The sequence below is a fragment of the Vulpes lagopus genome, chromosome 6 (assembly GCF_018345385.1).
Source record: "Vulpes lagopus strain Blue_001 chromosome 6, ASM1834538v1, whole genome shotgun sequence".
NCBI lineage: Eukaryota > Metazoa > Chordata > Mammalia > Carnivora > Canidae > Vulpes > Vulpes lagopus.
This window is the reverse complement of record NC_054829.1, coordinates 32,504,327-32,526,256: the sequence shown is the minus strand read 5'-3', so window position 1 is coordinate 32,526,256 and position 21,930 is coordinate 32,504,327. Positions and strand designations below refer to the sequence as shown.

The 21,930-nt window shown below is 32.4% G+C and overlaps 1 protein-coding gene across 13 annotated transcripts in view; it reads left to right on the top strand.

Moving 5' to 3' along the window:
• GPHN (gephyrin) overlaps positions 1-21,930 on the top strand; it is a 627,564-nt gene that overhangs the window by 354,421 nt on the left and 251,213 nt on the right. For all 13 annotated transcript variants that reach the window (XM_041759177.1, XM_041759184.1, XM_041759182.1 and 10 more), the window contains one exon: positions 5,269-5,363. In XM_041759177.1, the coding sequence (XP_041615111.1) occupies positions 5,269-5,363 (95 nt within the window). The remainder of the gene's footprint in view (positions 1-5,268; positions 5,364-21,930) is intronic.

Below are 21,930 nucleotides of genomic sequence, written 5' to 3'. Positions count from 1 at the left end.
CAAAATATGCATATGAGTATTGTAATTAATTAGAATAAATTCAAGGCTGCCCTTAGATAATATGACTCTTTCATTCTACTCTCTTCCTTAAATGAGAGAGAAAAGGAATAGATTTATAGCTAGTGCTCCCTGAATATCCCCAGGAGTTAGTCATGTACACGTATTATCCATAATGTGTAGTCCTGAAAAAAGGAATATATTAAGATAGCTTCTTTGTACCATAGGATAATTATAGAGGTAGGTTCTGAATGGTTTATTATAACCCTTTTTTAAAGGCACAAAATAAAATTAATGTGTTTGCCCTTAAACAATAAAGGAAAATTTAATTGGGTGTCATCAAACTGCCTATTTTTTTACCTAATTTATCTCCTCTCTAAGTCTATATTTACTCTGATAAATACTCCACATTTATCTCAATCTACTTTAAAGTTGAATATAAGGTAATCATGAAGATTAGATCAAGTGATACACGTAACCATTAATCTGCCTCATTCCATCTGCAGTGTTTTTTTCAAATTGTGGTCCTTTGACAGCATTATGAGCATAACATGGAAACATATTAAAATGTATATTTTGAGGCCCCACCCAGACTTTCTGATCAAAATCTGTGAGTGAGACCCAGCAGTCAGTGTTTAACAAGGTGTTTAGGACATTATGATGCACACTCAAGGTTGAGAACAACTGCTCTAACTATATCTGACCTTGACAGATTAGCTTTATTAATAACATTATTAGTAACATTATTAGATGGCATTTCAAAGATAATCTTTGTTATTTAAGATTATTTAATCAGAAAGTACTGCAATAATTGTTAGGAAATTTTCTTAAATCTATATAGTCAAGCAACAAACATATAAATATTAATATATCAATTATATGTTGTTGACAAAAATATGTCTAGAAAAATTTTAAAAACGCTATCTACACTAAGTAGTTTTTCACAGTCACCATGAGTTTGAGGAATTTCTTCACATTTATATTTAGCTAATGTGTCTTGTGCATATTTAAACATCATTGCCTCTTAGCAATAACATTTTTAAAGATTGTTTTTCCTGTGAAATTAAAATGGATCTGAATTTCATTGACAAGTTCTCTGGGCTATAAAATCATTGTTTATGACACCCTTTTTTTGCAATTTGAACAGTCTTTGAAGCACTTCCTGACTAATGTTATCTTGAAAGTGTCACTGATAAAATTAAAAAAGATAAGTGATTTTCCATAGGAGGTTTTGTAGTTTAGAAAGTATTTAACAAGTTTCATAGTTGAGAAAGTATTAAGTTAAAGATGAAATGTTTTATTTAAAGAGAATGGCTAAATCCATTTAAACCTTATTATTTTGGACTCTAGTAGTTCAGAAAAGGTTTTATCTGAAGTAAGAATATAAACTTCTGCCATTACTCGAGGAAAAAAAGAATTTAATACTTAATAATGTATAAGAAAGTTGGAAACAATTTTAAGCTAAGAAAAAAATTCAAACTTTCAATGGCATTCTTTTTTTCCATTGATTATTAACAGCCTGTTGATAATGAATGCTTGTTATATACTCATTAACAGGCACAGATGAAGCTAAACTTATTAAAACCATTCTTCTGTTTCCATTTTCTAATAATTTAGATAGATAGTACTTTCTTATTTGATTCTAAAGTAAATCTTATTCCCTTGCTCTTTGCCTTCTAGTTGTACTTTTTCATTTATGGTTTATAGATGTTTTTAGTCAGCTCTTGCTGTCCTGTCCATCTTCTGATTCCAATGCTTCATTTGGTTGCTTGTTCCCTTATCCAAGATTTCAGTTTTCTGCTTCCTGTCCCCCATTTGCCAGTGTTCTTACATTTAGGTTTTTGCTCTCCATTCTCTTTCCCCTCATCTCTGCTTCTCAACTACTGTTTTCTAGGTTTGGTTTCTGGATTTTTGTATTGTTCCTGGTCTCTAACTGGTATAATCAAAACTGCAAGGATGTAAGGAGAATTGGAAAGAAGAGGCATAAAGAGAATTGACATGTATTGAATGCCTATTCTATGCTAGGTGATTTAATTCTCATAACATGTAGGTAGGTTTTGTTATTATCTCTATTTTATTCATAAGTACACTGAAGCTCCAAGAGGTTTTGTACTCATTCGCAGAGCAACTGAGTGATACAGCTGGGTTTCAAACCTATATTGGTTCATTTATTCATCCTATATTTAATCAACAAGTATTTATTGAGTACACATACTATAGTGGGGCACTGTACTAGGTGCTGCAATCTATCCAGCTCTTGCTCTCATGAAGCTTAACTGTGTGGTGGAATTGTCTGATGTCACAGATGGTGGTCTTTCTGCTCTACCAGCCTTAGTAGGAGAGAAAATAAATAAAAAGTAAATAGAAGGGCTCTGATATTTTATTGAAAAGATATATTGGCTATAGATGTTTTTTTTAAAAAAAGATATTTTTTCCATTATTTAGAAAGACCTTATCAAAAAGATTGATATGTGTCTAGTCCTAGAAAGAGTTTGACAACTTCAGCACTCACCACTGTAGACATTAGTGCCTTTTAGTGGCATCACCACAGTATATATTTTCCTATTATGGTCTAAAATAAAGAAACTATGTGTTTATAGGCCCAGATTATCTAGGGGGCTTCACCATCAATTGTCCTCCCTAAATTACGTTTAGAAAAAAATGAAGATTTCTGTATGAAGAATACATTTACTCATCCATCTATCCATCATCAATATGTATATTAATACTCTGAAAAGTATTTAGGATGGTTTGCCCAAATATGTAAAAACAGAACTTTTAATAACATAAATGTGGGGAAATTAAGCAAGGAAAAGTAAGATGAAATTAAGCAAGGAAAAGTGTTCTGTACTAAAAAGTATCCATAAGTCTGTCTCTGTTTTCAAGGGTAACTTGATTCACAACCATTAAGTTTTTAAAAGACAAAACAAAACTGGTGACAGAGGAGTACCCATTCCTGGACATGACACTTCAGAGAAAGTTTCTCCTCCCCCTAAAGAGGATCACAGTGCAATGTGACATACAATGGCCTCAAATACTTCCTAATATAAATACGAGTTTTACTGAGCCATTTCATTGGATCTACTTACATACAGTGAAACAATTCTTTGAAAAGTGAGAAGAAGCATTCTAGGTAGACCACTGTGGCCCAACCAAACCCAGTGGTATATTTTAGAGAATCTATAGAAATTAGTGAATTGCATCTCTTATAGGTAATTGTCATATGTAATTCATTAATCAGGGTTATACAAACACTGAGTTTGCACACTCTTAAAAGTTTGTTTTGTACACTACTGTAACATCAATGCCTGGAATAATACCTAGTAAATACTAGATGTTTTTTTTTTAAGATTTTATTTTATTATTTATTCATGAGAGACACACAGAGAGAGAGAGAGAGGCAGAGACACAGGCAGAGGGAGAAGCAGGCCCCATGCAGGGAGCCAGATGTGGGACTCAATCCTGAGATTCCAGGATCATGCCCTGGGCTGAAGGCAGGCACTAAACCGCTGAGCCACCCAGGGATTCCCATTAGATGTTTAATAAATATTTGTTGTATGGATAAATGTTATTACTTGAAGTATCTGTTTAAGTGAAAAGACTTCTCAGCGACTTTTACATTTTCTTCATTTGTCCTTGAATAAAGTGTGTTAATTTACTTGGAGTACATCATCTTTACGTGGATCCCAAGTTGATTAAATGCTGAACACTGCTCTTGTGACTTTTTCAAACAGATAATGAAATAATTATTAGTCCTACCCAAAGAATTCTCTTAAGATTGTTCTCCATGGTTTTACAGTCTCTAAGAAAAGGTTGTAAACATCAATAAAGCAGTTCGTAATGCAGAAATAATGTTTGTTCTCAGGAGATCTCAGAATCGTACCAGATATTTGAATTTGGAAAACAACTGATAGATTCTAGATAATGCTAGCTTGACATTTTTTCAGCTATATATTTAAATGAAAGTAATCAATTCTCACACTTAGGAATTTAGGAGTTTCTTAGAGAATTAAAAAATTCTGTGTTTTTAAGGCAGGTTTATTGAAAAGCATTATGATAGTGTTAATATTTCTTTAAAATTTCTGCTGTTGTTAAATATTGCATTATGCTGGAATTCGGCAGACCAGTAGATCACATCAATTCTGGTAATCGTTTATATAATTATAAGGTATTAAATAACTAATTTATATGTGTCTTAAAAGTTTATTTATAACATCAACCAGCATCTAACATGTACTTGATGGATTTTATTTACTTTGTCAAGGCCCTAACTAATTTTTGCCCAGAGCTACAATCTTATTTAGTACTATCCCTCTACTTATAATAAAATACTTTTAAAAATCAACCTTTCTTTATATTCCTCCATAATTTGCCTTTTATTTCATTTGCCTTTCTTCTTATTTACTGGACTAGGTTTTGGGTTTGTTTGTTTGTTTGTTTGTTTGTTTGCAATCTTTATTCCTATATTGCACCCAATTATTGTAACCTGTTACATCTGTAGAAATAGAAGATTAGGAATGGATTCAGTCCTCTATGCCTAAAACATATCTTTACCATCACAGTATTATAAATGTATCTATTTGATTGACCTTTAGAAAATGAAACTTTGCTGTCTTCTTTATTCTATTTCTTCTATTTCAAGAAGAAATAGAATGACTACCCTTGTCTTAAGAATACTCTATCTTAAAACTTCTATTATATAGTTAAAGCCTACCACCTCATTGATTCTTTTTTACAATAATAAGATAGTTAATTTATATTGAAAATATGAAGATGGTAAATTGAGTTTTTCTTCTACCCAATACATGAGAAAGTTGATGTGGTGACTTCCTGAGTTCATTTTAATTATATCATAAAATAATAGATCTGGGAGAGATACAAAATTATCTCAGGTTTTAGGGATTATTTCATGTGCAATAGTTGAAAAATACCCAGATTTCTTGCCCTGTGAAAATCTATTGAGCTATTACAGCAATCTAAGGCTATGTCGTAAATTTAGGTTCTTAGATGAGATTTACATCAAATACCTCTGAGTTGTAAGAGATAAAGAGGTCTACTAATACATCCTATTTCTCTGGAGGTCCTGGTTCTCAGCTTTTATTCAAAGGTCTCAAGACCGGGTCTTGAGACCTCGAATACAATGTTTAGGAACTATAAAGTATGGTCTATAGAAAGCAATATTTATAATTACTTTTTAAATTAAGTTTACTACTCTGCCTTCCTTCTTTTTGGTTAATTTCACTCAGTCTGCTATTTAATCTTTAATTACAGGCTACAAAAGAAGTAATAGAACGGGAAGCGCCAGGGATGGCCCTGGCAATGCTGATGGGATCACTTAATGTTACACCTCTGGGCATGCTCTCTAGGTAAGAAAGCACTAACATGTTGCAAAGAAAATTAATTCCATACCACTAATCACTACAATAGACTAATAAATATAAGAAATTTAATACAATAACACTTAAATGTGCTCCCTTTTTTCCCCCAGAGTTGACTCTTAGTATCCTAATTAAATCTTGACCATTTTCCTTCAAGTTTTTTTTTTACATGTATGTTAAACTTTTAGAAGATACTATACTTTGCTGAAAGCTGTCAATCCTAACCCAGAGAAGAGTCCAGTTTACTAAGATGTAAAATTATTTTTGTGTATGATTATTTGTAATCATTGATAAATATTCATTAATTGTCATCAAATGCTAGTTTAATAAAATGAAACAGTAGACTTTTTTCCTAAAGTTATTCTCATATATTAAGGATTTGTAAGTAGGTATATTCATGTGTGACCATAAAAAGCTGAATTAATATATTAATAGTATATTAAGTTAGTATATTTAAAATTATGCCTTTGTTGACACAGATGTTGACATCCATTCTCTGTGTGACAGTTATTTTTTTGTAATTGTTTTAGTAACTCTTAGAATAAAACCTTTAATGAGGACAACATACATCATTTAAGTTAAACAGAAGTATCGACTTAGGATCTGTTGATTTAATGAGCATTGATTAATAGGCAGTTGATCTGGGATCCCTGGGTGGCGCAGCGGTTTGGCGCCTGCCTTTGGCCCAGGGCGCGATCCTGGAGACCCGGGATCGAATCCCACATCAGGCTCCCGGTGCATGGAGCCTGCTTCTCCCTCCGCCTGTGTCTCTGCCTCTCTCTCTCTCTCTGTGACTATCATAAAAAATTTAAAAAAAAAAAAAAAAAAAAATTAAAAAAAAAAAATAGGCAGTTGATCTTAGAGCAATCTAAAAATACATAGCAACTTTATAATTGCACAGTTTTGTAATTGTTATATATAGCTGCTTATTCATCCTATGTGTAATATGAATATAAAGCGAAATATATCTATATAACACATGGAATATGAATCATGATGCCCTTTCTGTTACTTAGACAGGTTTTATATCCCGTTAATGGTAGCCACTTGAAGCACAGCTACAGGGAAATGTGAATTGGTCATTAGTTACTGTATTATTTTTGCTGTCACATGTCCTATATTAGAACATTTAATTTTAATAAGAGCAAAAATGAATTACAAAAGCATGCAGAAATTATACATTTAAAAGTCTGTGCTGATCTTTTAAGGAGCTTATATTGATCCTTATATGCTGTTCTTTTTTTTTTTTTTAAGATTCATTTATTTCAGAGAGAGAGTACAGGGCGGGGCGGGGAGCAAAGTAAGAGGGAGAAAGAAACTCAAACTGACTTCATGCTGAGCGCAGAGAGCCCAATGTGGGACTGATCTCATGACCCTGAGATCAGACATGAGCCAAAAATGAGAATCAGATGCCCAGTTGACTACTCTACCCAGGCAAACCTATGCTGCTCTTTTTTAAACCATTCTTACATTGCCTACACTTCTGAGGTCAAGGGTCACATTTGATCCCTTTACTCTATGGAATTGAGTAGTGACCTTTGAACATAAAAGAACTCTTTCTTGGCATACAATACTATAGTCAAGAAAAAGTAAACTTCTTTTATCAATTCTTTTGTAAAAAAAATCTTGTTCAGCAACCATAATACTCTATTTGCTAGGTCCCATATTAACCATCAGGGATACTATGGATAGAAAGAAAAATAAGGTATGGTCCTCACCTTAAGGATCCCGCAGTTTAGCTGGAGAACTTATTCTTTGCAATTGTTAAGGTAACTCTTTATAGCTTTCTTGATCCAGCATAGTAGGATCACTATTTGTCTTATTGAAAGATTTTTCTGGATTAATTCCTCTTTTACCTTCCAAATCCACACAATTGCTGAGGACTGGACTGTTGAGTAAATGGAAAATTAATCAGCAGGAGTTGATCCTAAATACTTTGAAATAAGTCCATCGTCTTTATACTGAAGGCTTTGAAAATTAAAATAAATATACAGTATAGTAACATATTCTTTTGTCTTTTCTTTCTGTTTATTGCTGATTTAACTGAGAATTTGTTTTCAAATTTAAAACAGAAATAGTAGTATATGTGAGTTATGCATAAGAAATTATGGAATATTTTCCTAAATGTTCATTTTTGGGAACATTTTCAAGGCCTTTTAAAAATTAATATTTTGAAACAGCCATGATTAGATTGATGTTTCGTTTCTATACCATTTTTACCTTGTATGTACCTTAGGCTTTGTACATGCTTCTGTTATAGCAAATGCTATATTGTAATTATGTACTTATTTGTATTACCTAATTTATATAAAATCCTTAAGAAACAGGACTTTATCATATTCATTTTTAAATCCTCAGACCCTAAAATAACTTCTGACGCATAGTAAGTACTCAAAAAATGTTTAGTTATAATTACTGTTGATAAATCAGTGTTTCATCCTAATTCTATATTATTTTTTTCTAAGTAGTATATGAAAGTTGTTGCCTCTCCTTCCTATTTTTATCTCTAGAGAGCAACATTAAAGAAAAATAATTTTTAAATTACTAAATCTGTTTAAAATGGTTTTCATCTATGTGATGAAATATCCTCCAGTTATTATGTGTAAGTCAGTTACAAGATAGTATCAAATAATAGTTAAGACCATCATCTCTGAAGCCAGACTGCTTGGATCGCATTCTAGCTCTACTACTCGCTAGCTACTTAACATTTTTTTGTTTTTGTTTTCTCTTCTGCATATAAGGATGTTAATAATAACAACCTTTTTTTGGATTACATGAGTTCGTATAAAATGCTTAAAAACAACAACTGATTCATAATAAGTCTAATTTAAGTGTTGGTCACTGTTGTGGTGTTGTTATTGGTTGACAGCAAGTCTGCTGACAATGCCTTCTAGTAATTTTCCTTCATCTGGAAATATCTTCGTTCTACCTTCATTCCTGAAAGATATTTTCACTAGATATAGAATCCTGGATTGGCAGTTATTTTCTTTCAGCACTTGGAAAAATATCATTCAACTGCCTTCTGGCTCTATGTTTCTTACCAAAACTTAAATGATACACAGAAAGCAATGCTAACAGGAAAAGTTATAGCTGTAAATGTTTACATTAAAAAAAAGAAAGATATCAAAAACAACTACATAACATTACAATTTAAGGAACTAGAAAAAGAAAAAGAAATCCAAATCTAACAGAAGGAAGAAAATAATAAAGATTAAAGCAGAGATAAATAAAATAGAAAATGGAGCAATAATATAGAAAAATCAATTAAACCAAATACTGACTCCCTGTAAAGATCAACAAAAACTGAAAAATTTTTAACTCTATTGACTAAGAAAAAAGAGACATGACTCAAATTACTAAACTCAGAAACAAAAATGGGGACATTACTGTCAATTCTATAGAAATAAAAAGGACTATAAGAGAGTACTGTGAACAACTGTATGCCAATAAATTGGATAACCTAGATGAAATGGACAGATTCCTACAAACACAAAACCTATTCAGATTGAATCAGAAAAAAAAAAAAAGAAAATCATATAGATCTGTAATTAGTAAGGAGATTGAATTAGTAATCAGAAACCTACCTTTAAATAAAATGGCTATACCAGATGGCTTCACTGCAGAATTCTACCATACATTTGAAGAAAAACAGACACCGTCCTTCTCAAACTCTTCTAAAAAATGGAAGAAAGGGGAACTCTTCCTAACTAATTCTCTGAGGCCAGCATTGTCTTGATACCAAAGCCCAACAAAGAACTACAAGAAAACTACAGATCGGTATCCCTTATGAACATTGATGTTAAAATTTTCAACAAAATGCTAGCAAAAACAAATTCAGCAGTGTATTAAAAGGATTATACACCATGACCAAGTGGAATATATCCCTAGAATCCAAGGGTGGTTCAACATATGAAAAGCAACCAATGTAATATATCACACACACATGGGTGATATACCACATCCAGAAAAAGCATTTGGCAAAATCAGTATGTTTTCATATTAATGACATTCAACAAACTGGGAGTGAAGGGAAATTACTTTAACATAATAAAGACTTATATTAAAAAACATACAGCTAACATCATAGTGGTGAGAGACAAAGCTTTTGCTCCAAAGCAAGATTAAGACCAGGATTCACACTTTTGCCACTTTCATTAAACATACTATTAGAAGTTATAGCCAAAACATTAAGCAGGAAAAAAGAAATAAAAGGTATCTAATATGGGAAGGGAGAAGTAAATTTGTCTTCTCTCTGACATGATCTTATTTGTAGAAAACCCTAACAATTACACACACACACACACACACACTATTAGAACTAATATACACATTCAGCAGAGTTGAAGATACACAATCAACATCCAAAAATCAGTTGTGTTCCTATACATTAACAACAAAAAATACAAAAAGGAAATTTTGAAAACAGTTCCACTTACAATCACATTAAAAATAATAAAATTCTTAGTAATTAATTTAAGAAGATGAGAAACTTGTAACTGAAAACTATAAAACTTTGCTGACAAAAATTAAAGAAGATTTAAATGACTGGAAATAAACTCCATGTTTATGGTTTGGAAGACTTAATATTGTTAATATGTCAGTACTACCCAAAGCAATTTGCAGACTTAATTCAATCCCTATCAAAAAACAGCAGTGTAACTTGCAGAAATAGAAAATCCATTCTAAAATTTATATGGAATCTCCAGGGGGCCCAAAGAAACAAAACAACCTTGAAAAAGAACAACAGAGTAGGAGGATTCCCACTCCCTGATGTCAAACCAAATGCAAAGTTACAATAATCTAGGAAGTTGTACTAGAATTAAATCATATTTTTAGTCCAATGGAATATAATAGAGAGGCCTGAAATAAACTTGTGTATTTAACTTCAAATTATTTTTGAGAAGGGTACTAAGACAATTCAATGAAGAAAGTACTGTCTTCAACAAATGGCTCTGGGAGAACTGGATATCCACAGGCAAAAGAATGATGTTACCACATACTAAAATTAACTCAAAACATATCAAAGACCTAAATGCCAGAACTAAAATTATCAAACTCATGGAAGAAAACATCAGGAAAGGCTTCATGACGTTAAATTTAGAGTGGTTTTCTTGAATATGATACCAAAATTACAGGCAACAACAATAAAAAAGAGGCTTAATTGGGCTTTATCATCATTAAAACCTTTGTGCCTCAAAGGACACACTATCAACAAAGCAAAATGGCAGAATGGGAGAAAACATTTGAGAATCACATATTTGATAAGGATTGAATACCTAGAATAGAATATATAAAGAACTCCAACACAAAAACAACCCAATTTAAAAATGAATAGATACTTCTCCAGAGAATATACACAAATTGCCAATAAGCACATGAAAGGTAATCAGTATCACTAATCTTTGGAGAAATGTTAAAACCACAGTGAGATACTACCTCCCACCTACTAGTATAGCTATTATAAACAAACAAAAAAGGTAGGTAAGGATGTGGAAAAACTGGAACCTTTGTTGGGAGTGTAAAATGGTGCTGCCATTGTTCAAAGCAGTGTGGCAGTTTCTCAAAAATATTACACATAGAATTACCATATGATGCAGCAGTTCCACTTTTGAGTATAAACCCAAAGTAACTGAAAGCAGAAACTTGAATAGAGACTTGTACACCCGTGTTCATAACAGCATTATTCACAATAGCCAAAAAGCGGAAGCAACTTAAAGTCCATTGACAGGTGAATGGATAAACAAAATGTGTTATATACATACAGTGGAATATTGGCCTTAAAAATGAATGCACTGCTGATACATGACACAACATGGATTAATCTTGGAGACATGAAATAAGCCAGACACAAAAAGGACAAATTCTGATTGCACTTATATGAGGTATCTAGAATAGTCAAATAGAAAATATTGGACCAGAGGCTGGAAGGGTAGAATAGAAAATCATTGTTTAATGGGCCAGAGTATCAGTATAGGATGATGAAAAAGTTCTAGAGATGAACAGTGATGATGATTGCACAATAATTTGAGTGTAGGTAATGCCAATGAACTATGCACTTAAAATTAATTTAAATGATAGATCTTATGGTGTGTGTATTTTACCACGATTTTTTAAAATCGTTTTAGGATAGGAAATACAACATACATAGCATAAACATTTTCTTAGGACAGTTCTATAGTACTTCAGGCACATCCAGATTCAACATCAGAGGAAGTGCACCAGATTGCAAAAGATAAGTGAGACAGACTTGGTTGAATGACCACCTCCACTCAGGGAAGCTGGCACCTTTCCCCTCCTCCCACCCAGCATGTATAGTTAGCTATAAATTATAAGCAAAATTATCTAAGATAAGAGTTTTATCATAGCTGATACCCATGCATCATGAGTCATATAATACACAATCTGAATAACACGTTTCAGGTTCCTTATAGTATCTTCTGATCCTTGCACAGAGCATAGCAGTTCTATGGCAGTTTTAGTTCACTATATAGATCAGAGCATCTAGAGCACAGGACCAATTCAGTGTATTTTTTAAGAATAATCCTTCAGATATCTCCTTAGCTTTGAAAGGGAGTTGAATCCAGCTTTTCTCCCCTCTGTATCATAACCTCATGATGGTTCACATTGGGACTACCTGTGCAGTATAAAAAACATAAAACAAAGGAAAATTTAAAGTGGCTTTGGGTTGAAAATGTCCTAATCAGTTGACAGAAGTAAATCATTTCTCAAAGGATTCTACTTCAACCTAGACCTCACAGATTTGTCACACAGATAAAATTCTAAGGAAGTTTAGAAGGTCATACATATACCAAAAAAAAAGTGACAAAACATACAAAAATTGAGGCATCATAAGAAACGAAACTACAGGTGGACTGTGAAAGACTTTAAATCCTAATGTTGGGATCCCTGGGTGGCGCAGCGGTTCGGCCCGTGCCTTTGGCCCAGGACGCGATCCTGGAGACCCGGGATCGAATCCCACATCAGGCTCCCGGTGCATGGAGCCTGCTTCTCCCTCCGCCTGTGTCTCTGGCTCTCTCTCTCTTTCTCTCTGTGACTGTCATAAATTTAAAAAAAAAAAATTTAAATCCTAATGTTATCAGACAATAAAAAGAAATAAAACTAATGTTTTAGAGTTAATAAAAGGAAACTTAAAAATTCTATGTAAGGGGACGCCTGGGTGGCTCAGTGGTTGAGCATCTACCTTCAGCTCAGGGCATGATCCTGGGGTCCTGGGATGGAGTCCCACATCGGGCTCCCTGCAGGGAACCTGCTTCTCCCTCTGCCTATGTCTCTGTCTCTCTCTCTGTGTCTCTCATGAATAAATAAATAAAATCTTTAAAAAAAATTCTATGTGAGTGGGGGGTGGCGGTGACTGGGTGACAGGCACTGAGGGGGGCACTTGATGGAATGAGCACTGGGTGTTATGCTATATGTTGGCAAATTTAACTCCAATTAAAAAAATAAAAATAAAATAAATTCTATGTAAGAAACAAATAGTTTGAAAAATAACTTTACATTTTGATATGTGAAATATGAAAAATTAAAACTTAATTTATTAAACTGCAGATTATATACAGTTGAAGAGAAAATTAGGAAAATAGATGAAACTATTTGAAAAAATTATCCAGAATGCTGTTCAGGTTGACAGACATAAAAATGGAGAAGTTAGAAAGTATTAAGGATAGAGTGAGAAAATGGATCAGGAGACAATAGAGAAGGAAAGAAAATGCTTGAAATACCAAAATAATCTAAAAATCTTGAAAGACAAATCTTCAGATTCAGGAATCCAAACAAATTCTTACCAGGATGAGTAAAAAGGAATACACTAGATATATCATACTAGCACTGTAAAATGCCACAAATTAAAAAAGAGAGAGATCTTATAAATTGACAGAATATGAATTATATGGTGTATAAATTATACGTCAATAAAGTTATAGAAAACGCACATCCCTTTATCTTGATTTTTTAATTTTGATTCTTTCCCAGTTTGATGGGCAATAAATGATACATTATTATTAAAATGTACTTTTTTTTGCTTGATAACAGTATTATAACATTAATAACACATTTTACATGTGTGTATTGATTATTTGTAGTTCCTCATTTGTAAGTTGAAGACTCACATTCTTTATCAATTTTTATACTAGGATGTTTCCCTATTGATTTTACAGGTTGTTTTTAGATCTTATTATTATAATCTTCACTTGCAGTGTTTTTTCTAAATACTCATATGCACCCTTTTATTTTTAATATTTTGTCAAATGTAAACTTCAGTTTCAGAAGATAATTTTTTTTAAAAAAATTGCAGAAAATACAGAACGTATAAAATTAAACAGCAATTTGACTGGTTGCTAACCTGTCAATAAATAACAGAATTGAAACAGAAGTTATGAGAATAATAGCTCCAATGTGCTGAAAGAAAAAAACTGTTAAACAAGAATTTTATATCCAGCAAAGTTGTCATTTATTCAAGAATGGGGGAGGGGGGTACATAGAATGTCATTTTCCTGCTATTATATATGGGAAGATTTTAATCACCCAAAAAACCTCACTTTAAGAAACTGAAGGATATCCTTCTGTCAGAAGAAAAATTACCTCAGGTGAAGAGTTCAAGATTCAGAAAGGGAAAGAGAACAAAGATAATGGTAAATATCTAAGTAAATCTAAAATAAATTGACCATATAAAACAAAAATAATGACTGATTTATGAAAGAAAAAAATGTGTGGAACTCATTCTTGAAAACAACGGCATGTAATCTGGGATGATGATAAATATTCTTAAAGCCCTGTGTTTTCTAACCGACTAAAGATACTGATGAACTTTAATTTTTTTAAAGTTAAGTGTACAAAAATTGTTAGGGTAATCACTAAAAGAATGAGCAAAGGGATGAAATTTAATGAGGATAACATTCAAAATAGGGCAAAAAAGGAAGGAGAAAAATAAAAGGAAACAAAGCAGTGGAAAGCATATATGATGTTTTTAAATAAAGCAATTAAAATATAGGCAAACCCTTAAAACTTCTCCCCAGTTTATATTTTCTCAGTAGAACATCACTTGGTTTCCTACATTCAAATTTTATAAACATGCAGCATACTTCTTACTTTATAAACATGCATACCTTTGGCTAGTATCTACATATTAAAATTTTATATTTACATAAATGAAAAATTCAGTACATCTTTTAGAAGTTTGTTATTAAAATGTTTTGTTTAAGATAATTGAAAGTTGACATGAAAGTTTAAGAAATTTCTAAGTAAGTGCTTAGAAATCCCATGTACCCTTATCAATTTTCTTCCAGTGATAACAACTTATAAAACTAGCACAAAATTACACTCACGACATTAACATTGATGCAGTCATGATACAGAACAATTCCATCACCACAAGGATTCCTCCTGTTGTCTTTTTATTGCCATGCCCACCTATTTCCCACCAAGCCTTCCTTTCTAAACCTTTGACAATCACTAATCTGTTCTCCATTTTGTATTTTGCCGTTTTGAGAATTTCATGTAAGTAGAATCATGCAGTAAGTAACCTTTTTGGATTGGTTTTTTCCACTCAGCATAATTCCCTAGAGATTGTTACATGAATCAATACCTCATCCCTTTTCATTGCTGAATCTTATTCCTTGGAATGGATGTACCATAGTTTGTTCCACCATTTTTCCATTGAAGGACATCTGGATCTTTTCCAGGTTTGGCTTTTATGAAAAAAGTTACTATGAGTGTTTTTAAACAGGTTTTGTTAATAGAAGTTTCTGTTTTTCTGCAATAAATACCCAGGGTACATTTGCTGAGTCATATGACAACTGTTTTTTTTTTTTAACTGTCAAATTATTATCCAGAATAACTGTATCATTTTACATTACTACCAACGATGTATGAAAGATTTGTTACATTTACATTATGATTTATTTTAGGTGGTGTACATTCTACGAGTTTGGCAAATGTGTAATAACATATATTCATCTTTATGGTATCATACAGAATATTTCACTGTCCTAAAAATCTTTTGTGCTCTGCCTATTCATCCCTTCTTCCTTTTCAACACCTGGAAAACACTGAACTTTTTTTCCTGTCTCCATAATTCTCACCTTTCCAGTTTGTCATGTAGTTGGAACCATACAGCCTCTCAAGATTGACTTCTTTTGTTTAGCAATACACATTTAAGTTCTTTCATATCTTTTCATACCTTGATAACTCATTTCTTTTTAGCACTGAATAGTATTCCATTGTCCAGATGTACCACCTTTTATCCATTTACCGACTTACAGTCATCTTGGTTGCTTCCAAATTTTGGCAGTTATGAATGTACAGATTTTGTGTGAATTTAAGTTTTCAACTACTTTGGGTAAATATCAAGGAACACTATTGCTGGATTGTATGGTGAGAGTAGGTTTAGTCGTCTGAGAAACTGTGATATTGTCTTCCAAAATGGCTGTACCATTTTGCAAAGAATGAGATTTCCTGTTGCTTTGTGTCCTCACCAGCATTTGGTGTTGTTAGAGTTCAGAGTTTTGGCCATTCTAATAGATGTGTAGTGTTAATTATTGCTTTAATTTGCATTTCTCTGATGACATACGATGTTGAACATCTTTTCATATGCATATAGCCATCTGTTATCTTCTATGAGGAGTTATCTGTTAAATTCTTTGACCCATTTTATAATTGGGTTGTTTGTTTTCTTATTGTTGAGTTTTAAGGATTCTTTGTATGTTTGGTTAATATTTCTTCATCAGATATACCTTTGTGAATATATTTTTTCCATTCTGTGGCTTGTCTTTTTATTCTGTGAACATAGTTTTTCACAGTGTAGAATTTTTAATTTTAGTTAAGTCCAGTTTCATGGATTGTGCCTTGTTTTTTGTATCTAAAAAGTAATCACACCCAATTCACCTAGGTTTTCTCCTATGTTATCTTCTAGGAGTTTCATAGTTTTGTATTTTCCATTTTGTTCTATGACCCATTTTGAGTTAATTTTTGAGAAGGATGTAAAGTCTGTATCTAGATTCAGTTTTTTGCAGATGAAAAAATTTAGATGTCCAGTTGTTCCAGTACCATTTGTTGGAAAGATTATCTTTGCTCCGTTGTATTGCTTCTTCTACTTTGTCAAAGACTAATTTACTAAATTTATGTGTGTCTACATTTCTGGGCTCTCAATTTTGTTCTATTCATTTAATTGCTGTTCTTTCATCAATACCACACTATCTTAATTACTATAACTTTATAGAAAGAATCACAATCTGTTACTATAAATCCTCTAACTGCATTCTGCTTCAGTGTTGTGTTGACTATTTTGAATCCTTTGCCTCTCCATAGAAATTTTATAATCAACCTGTAGATATCCATTAAATAACTTGCTGGAATTTTGATTCAGATTACCATTGAATCTATAGATCAACCTGGGAAGAACCAACATTCTGATAATATTCGTTCTTATCTTGAACATGGAATAGGAACTTTACTTAGTTCTTTGTTGATTTCACTGAGAGTTTGATAGCTTTCCTCATAGATAATATATATAATTTTTTAGATTTATGTCTTTCACTTGGGAGTGCTAATGTAGCTGGTATCTTGTTTTATTTTCATGTTTCCATTGTTTATTGCTGGTATATAGGAAAATGATTGGCTTTTGTATATTAACCTTGTATTTTGCCACCTTGCTATAATCACTTATTAGTTCAAGAAGGTTTTTTTATTGGCTCTTTTGGATTTCTTACATAGATGGCCATGTCATATATAAGCAAAGGCATTTTTGTTTCTTCCTTCCCAGTTTGTATACTTTTCTTATCCTATTGCAGTAGCTAAAATTCCCAGTAGAGTGTCGAAAAGGGGTGATGAGAGGGAATATTATACTTGATCTTACAAAGAAAGCTTTGAATTTCTCACCATTAATATATTAGCTATAGGTTTTTATAGATATTTTTTATCAAGTTGGGATAAACTTGAGGACATTTCACTCCTGTCCACACTCTATTTCTAGTTTACTGAATTTTGATCACAAACGGGTGTAGGATTTTGTCCAATGCCTCTTCTGCACCTATTGGTATGATCATGTGACTTTTCTTTTTTAGCCTGTTAATGTGATGAATTATATTAATTGATTTTGAAATGTTGAACCTGCCTTGCATACTGATGATTAATCCTACTTAGTTGTGGTGTATTGTGATCAATTTGCTAATATTTTGTTGAGGATATTGGTATGTAGTTTTTCTTTCTAATGATGTCTTTGCTTGGTTCAGTATTAGGTTAATACCAATCTCATAAAATGAGTTTGAAAGTATTCCCTCTACATCTTCTTTAAGAGATTTTGGAGAAATGGGGTAATTTCTTCCTTAAATGTTTGGTAGAATTCACTATTGAATACATCCAAGCCTGGTACTTCTGTTTGGAAGATTATTAATTATTGATTCAGTTTCTTTAATAGAAGTTAATAGGACTATCTAAATTGTCTTTTCTTATATGAGTTTTGGCAGATTGCATCTTTGAAAGGATGATCCCTTTTATCTAAGTTATCAAATGAATGGGTATGGAGCTGTTCAAAGTATTCTTATCTTTTTAATGTGCATAGGAAATGTAGTGATATCTTCTTTTATTTCTAATATTAGTAATTTGTGTATTCTCTTTTAATTAGCCTGACTAGAGGCTTTATCACTTCAAAGAACTAGTTGTGGTTTTGTAGGTTTTTCTCTATTGATTGCCAATTTTCTGTTTCATTGATTTCTAATTTTATTTCTATTCTTACTTTGAATTAATTTTATTTTATTTTTCTAATTTCTTGAGGTGGAAATTCAGATGATTGATTTAATATCTTTATTTTTAGTAATGTTTTCAGTTCTATAAATTTCCCTCTAAGCACTGCTTTCTCTGCATTTCAAAGTTTGAAGTTTCTCTCTCCCTCTACCTCTTCCTTTCCTCCTTCATCTCTTTCTCCCTATGATTTTTTTTCTTAATTTTCATTTCTGTGTCTTATTTGTTTTATAACTAGAAATTTGTACTTCTTAAACTCCTTCACATATTTTGCCAATTCCCCCAGCCCCTTTCATTTTTATTTAGTTCAAAATATTTCAAAATTTCTCTTGATATTTCTTCTTTGACCCAAGTATTATTTAAAAGTGTGCTGTTTATTCTCTAAGTATTTGGAGATTTTCTGATCATTTCTCTGTTACTGATTTTTAGTTTCATTCCAGTGTGGTCTGAAAGAAGATATGTAGAATTTCTTTTAAATTTAAATTTAAATTTAAACTTCTTTTACGTTTTCTATTCTTTTAAATTTGTTGAGGTGTGTATTACAGCCCAGAAAGTGGTCTGCCTTGGTAAATGTTTCACATGAGCTTGAGAATGTATACTCTTTGGATAGTCTATAGATGTCAGTTATACCCGGTTGTTTGATGGAGTTGTTAAGTCAAGTTTGTCCTTATTCATTTTCTACTCACTCATGTATCTGTCCATTTCTGACAGAGAGGTGTTACAGTCTATAAGTATGATAGTGGACTTATTTCTCTTTGCAGTTTTTGATTTTACCTCACAAAGTTGGAGACTGTATTGTTAGGTGCATGCAAGTTGAGATCATTCTGTATTCTTTGAGAATCATTCTGTATTCTTTATCATTATGAATGTCCTTCTTTAGCATGGATATCTGTCCTGGCTTTGAAGTCTGCTCTGTCTGAAACTAATATAGTTACTCCTTCTTTTTTTGATCAATGTTAGCATATGTTTTTCTGTATCCACTTATATTTAATTTATATGTATCTTTATGTTTAGAGTGATCTCTTCTAAACAACATATAGTTGGGAGTCTAACAATCTCTGTCTTTTATTTATTATTTTATTTAATCTCTGTCTTTTAATTGGTGCATTTAGACCGTTGACATCTGTAATGATTACTAATATAGTTGGATTAGTGCCTACCATATTTAATACTGTTTCCTATTTGTTGCTATTCTCTTTTTCTATTTTTATTTTTCCCTTTTTCTTCTGCCTTTAGTTTGTTTTAACTGAGCCTTATTATGACTCAGTTTTTTTCTCCTTTCTTAACATATTGATTATAATTCTTGTTTTACTTTTTTTGTGGTTGCCCTAGAGTTGACAATATACATTTACAATGAATCCAAGTCCACTTTCAAATGACACCATACTATTTCACAAATAGCATGATACCTTATAATAAAGTTATCATAATTCCTTCTTCCCATCCTTTGTATTATTGCTGTCACTCATTTCACTTATATATATGAGCATATATATATATATCCACACATAAAATTTATACTTAAGTATACATAACTGAATATATTATTGGCATTGTAATTTTGAATAAACTATTCTGTTAATCAATTAAGATTAAGAAAAATAAGTTTTTATTTTACTTTTATTTATTCCTCTTTTATGCTCTATTTAAGGACCTATTTCATTATTTCCCTTTTCTAAAAGAACTTATTTTGGGACGCCTGGGTGGGCTCAGCGGTTGAGCATCTACTTTGGCTCAGGGCATGATCCCAGGGTTCTGGGATCGAGTCCCACATTGGGCTCTCTGCATGAAGCCTGCTTCTCCTTCTGCCTAGTCTCTGCCTCTCTCTGTGTGTCTCTCATGAATAATAAATAAACCTTTAAAAAAAAAAAAACTTCTTTTAGCATTTCTTGCAAGGCAGATCTACTGGCAACAAATACCCTCAATTTTTATTTGAGAAGCTTTTATTTCTCCTGCACTTTTAAAGGGATAACTTCACAATATACAGAATTCTAAATTGATTGTTGTTTTCTTGCAACACTTTAAATATTTCCCAGTACTTTCTTCCTGCTTGCATGGCTTCTGAGGAAAAGTTAGGTGTAATTCTTATCTTTGTTCCTCTTTAGGGAAGGATTTTATTTTTCTTTTTCTCTGACTTCTTTCAGGATATTTTTTCTTTGATTTTCTGCAGTTTGAAATTATATGTGTAGGTATAGTTTGGGGTTTGTTTTTTGTTTTTCTGTTTATCCTGTTTGAAGTTATCTGAGCTTCCTGAATTTGTGATTTGGTCTCTGGCATTAATTTGGGGAAATTCTCAAGCATTATTATTTCAAGTGTCTCTTCTGTTCTTTTCTCTCTAATATTCCCAGTACACATATGTTATACCTTCTGTAGTTGTCCCACAGTCCGTGGGTATTTTATTATTTTGTTTTCAGTCTTTATTCTTTTTGCTTTGCGGTTTTCAGGGTTCTATTGATATATCCTCTAGTTCAGAAATTCTTTCTCAGCTGTATCTAGTCTACTAATGAGCCCACCAAAGGCATTCTTCATTACTGTTCAATTCTTTTTATGTGTAGCGTTTCTTTTTTTTTTTTAAGATTTATTTATTTATTTATTTATTCATGTGATACATACAGAGAGAGGGAGGCAGCAACATAGGCAGAGGGAGAAGCAGGCTCCATGCAGGGAACCCGATGTGGGACTTGATGCTGGACCTCGGGATTATGCCCTGAGCTGAAGGCAGATACTCAACCACTGAGCCACCCAGGACTCCCTCTTTAGTTCTTTCATTGGATTATACTTTCTGATTACAGTACCCATCTGTTCATCTTTATCCATTATAGTCCTTAGCATATTAATTAATCTTCATTTTAAAGTCCTGGTCTGATAATTCCATAATCCCCACCATGTCTGGTTCTGATGTTTACTCTGTCTTTTTAAATTGTATTTTTTGCCTTTTAGTATGCCTTGTAATTTGTTTTCTTGATAGCCGTACTTTGTGTACTAGATAAAAGAAACTGGATTTCTTTTTAGGTCATTTTTTTAAGTTTTTATTTAAATTTCAATTCGTTAATATGTAGTGTATTATTTGTTTCAGGTGAACAATTTAGTGATTCAACAGTTGGATATAATACCTGGTACTCATTACAAGTGCCCTCCTTAATCCCCATCACCTATTTAACCCATCCCACCACCCATCTCCCCTCTGGTAGCCATCAATTTGTTCTCCAAAGTTAAGAATCTGTTTCTTGGTTTGCGTCTCTCTTTTTCCCCGCTATGCTCATTTGTTTCCTAAATTCCACATATGAGTGATATCATATGGTATTTATCTTCCTCTAACTTATTTCACTTTTTCATTTAGCATAATACTGTCTAGTTTTATCCACATCATTCTAAATGCCAAGATTTCATTCTCTTTTGGAAGAATCCATCTTAATCCATTTATCAGCCAATGGACATTTGGGCTGTTTCCCTAATTTGATATTGTAGATAATGATGCTATAAACATCAGGGTGCATGTATCCCTTTAAATTAGTATTTCTGTATTCTTGGGGTAAATTCCTAGTAGTGCAATTGCTGAATCATAAGGTAGTTCTGTTTATCTTTTTGAGGAACCTCCATCCTGTTTTCCAGAGTCGCTGCACCAGTTTGCATTCCCATCAGCAGTGCAAGAGGTTCCTTTTTCTCCACAGAAAGGAACTATTTTAAATAGTCCTTTAGTAATATGCTGATGAGATTTGGGAAGAATTTTATATCCAGCAAAGTTGTCATTTATTCAAGAACGGGGGAGGGGGGTACATAGAATGTTATTTTGGGTTTATTT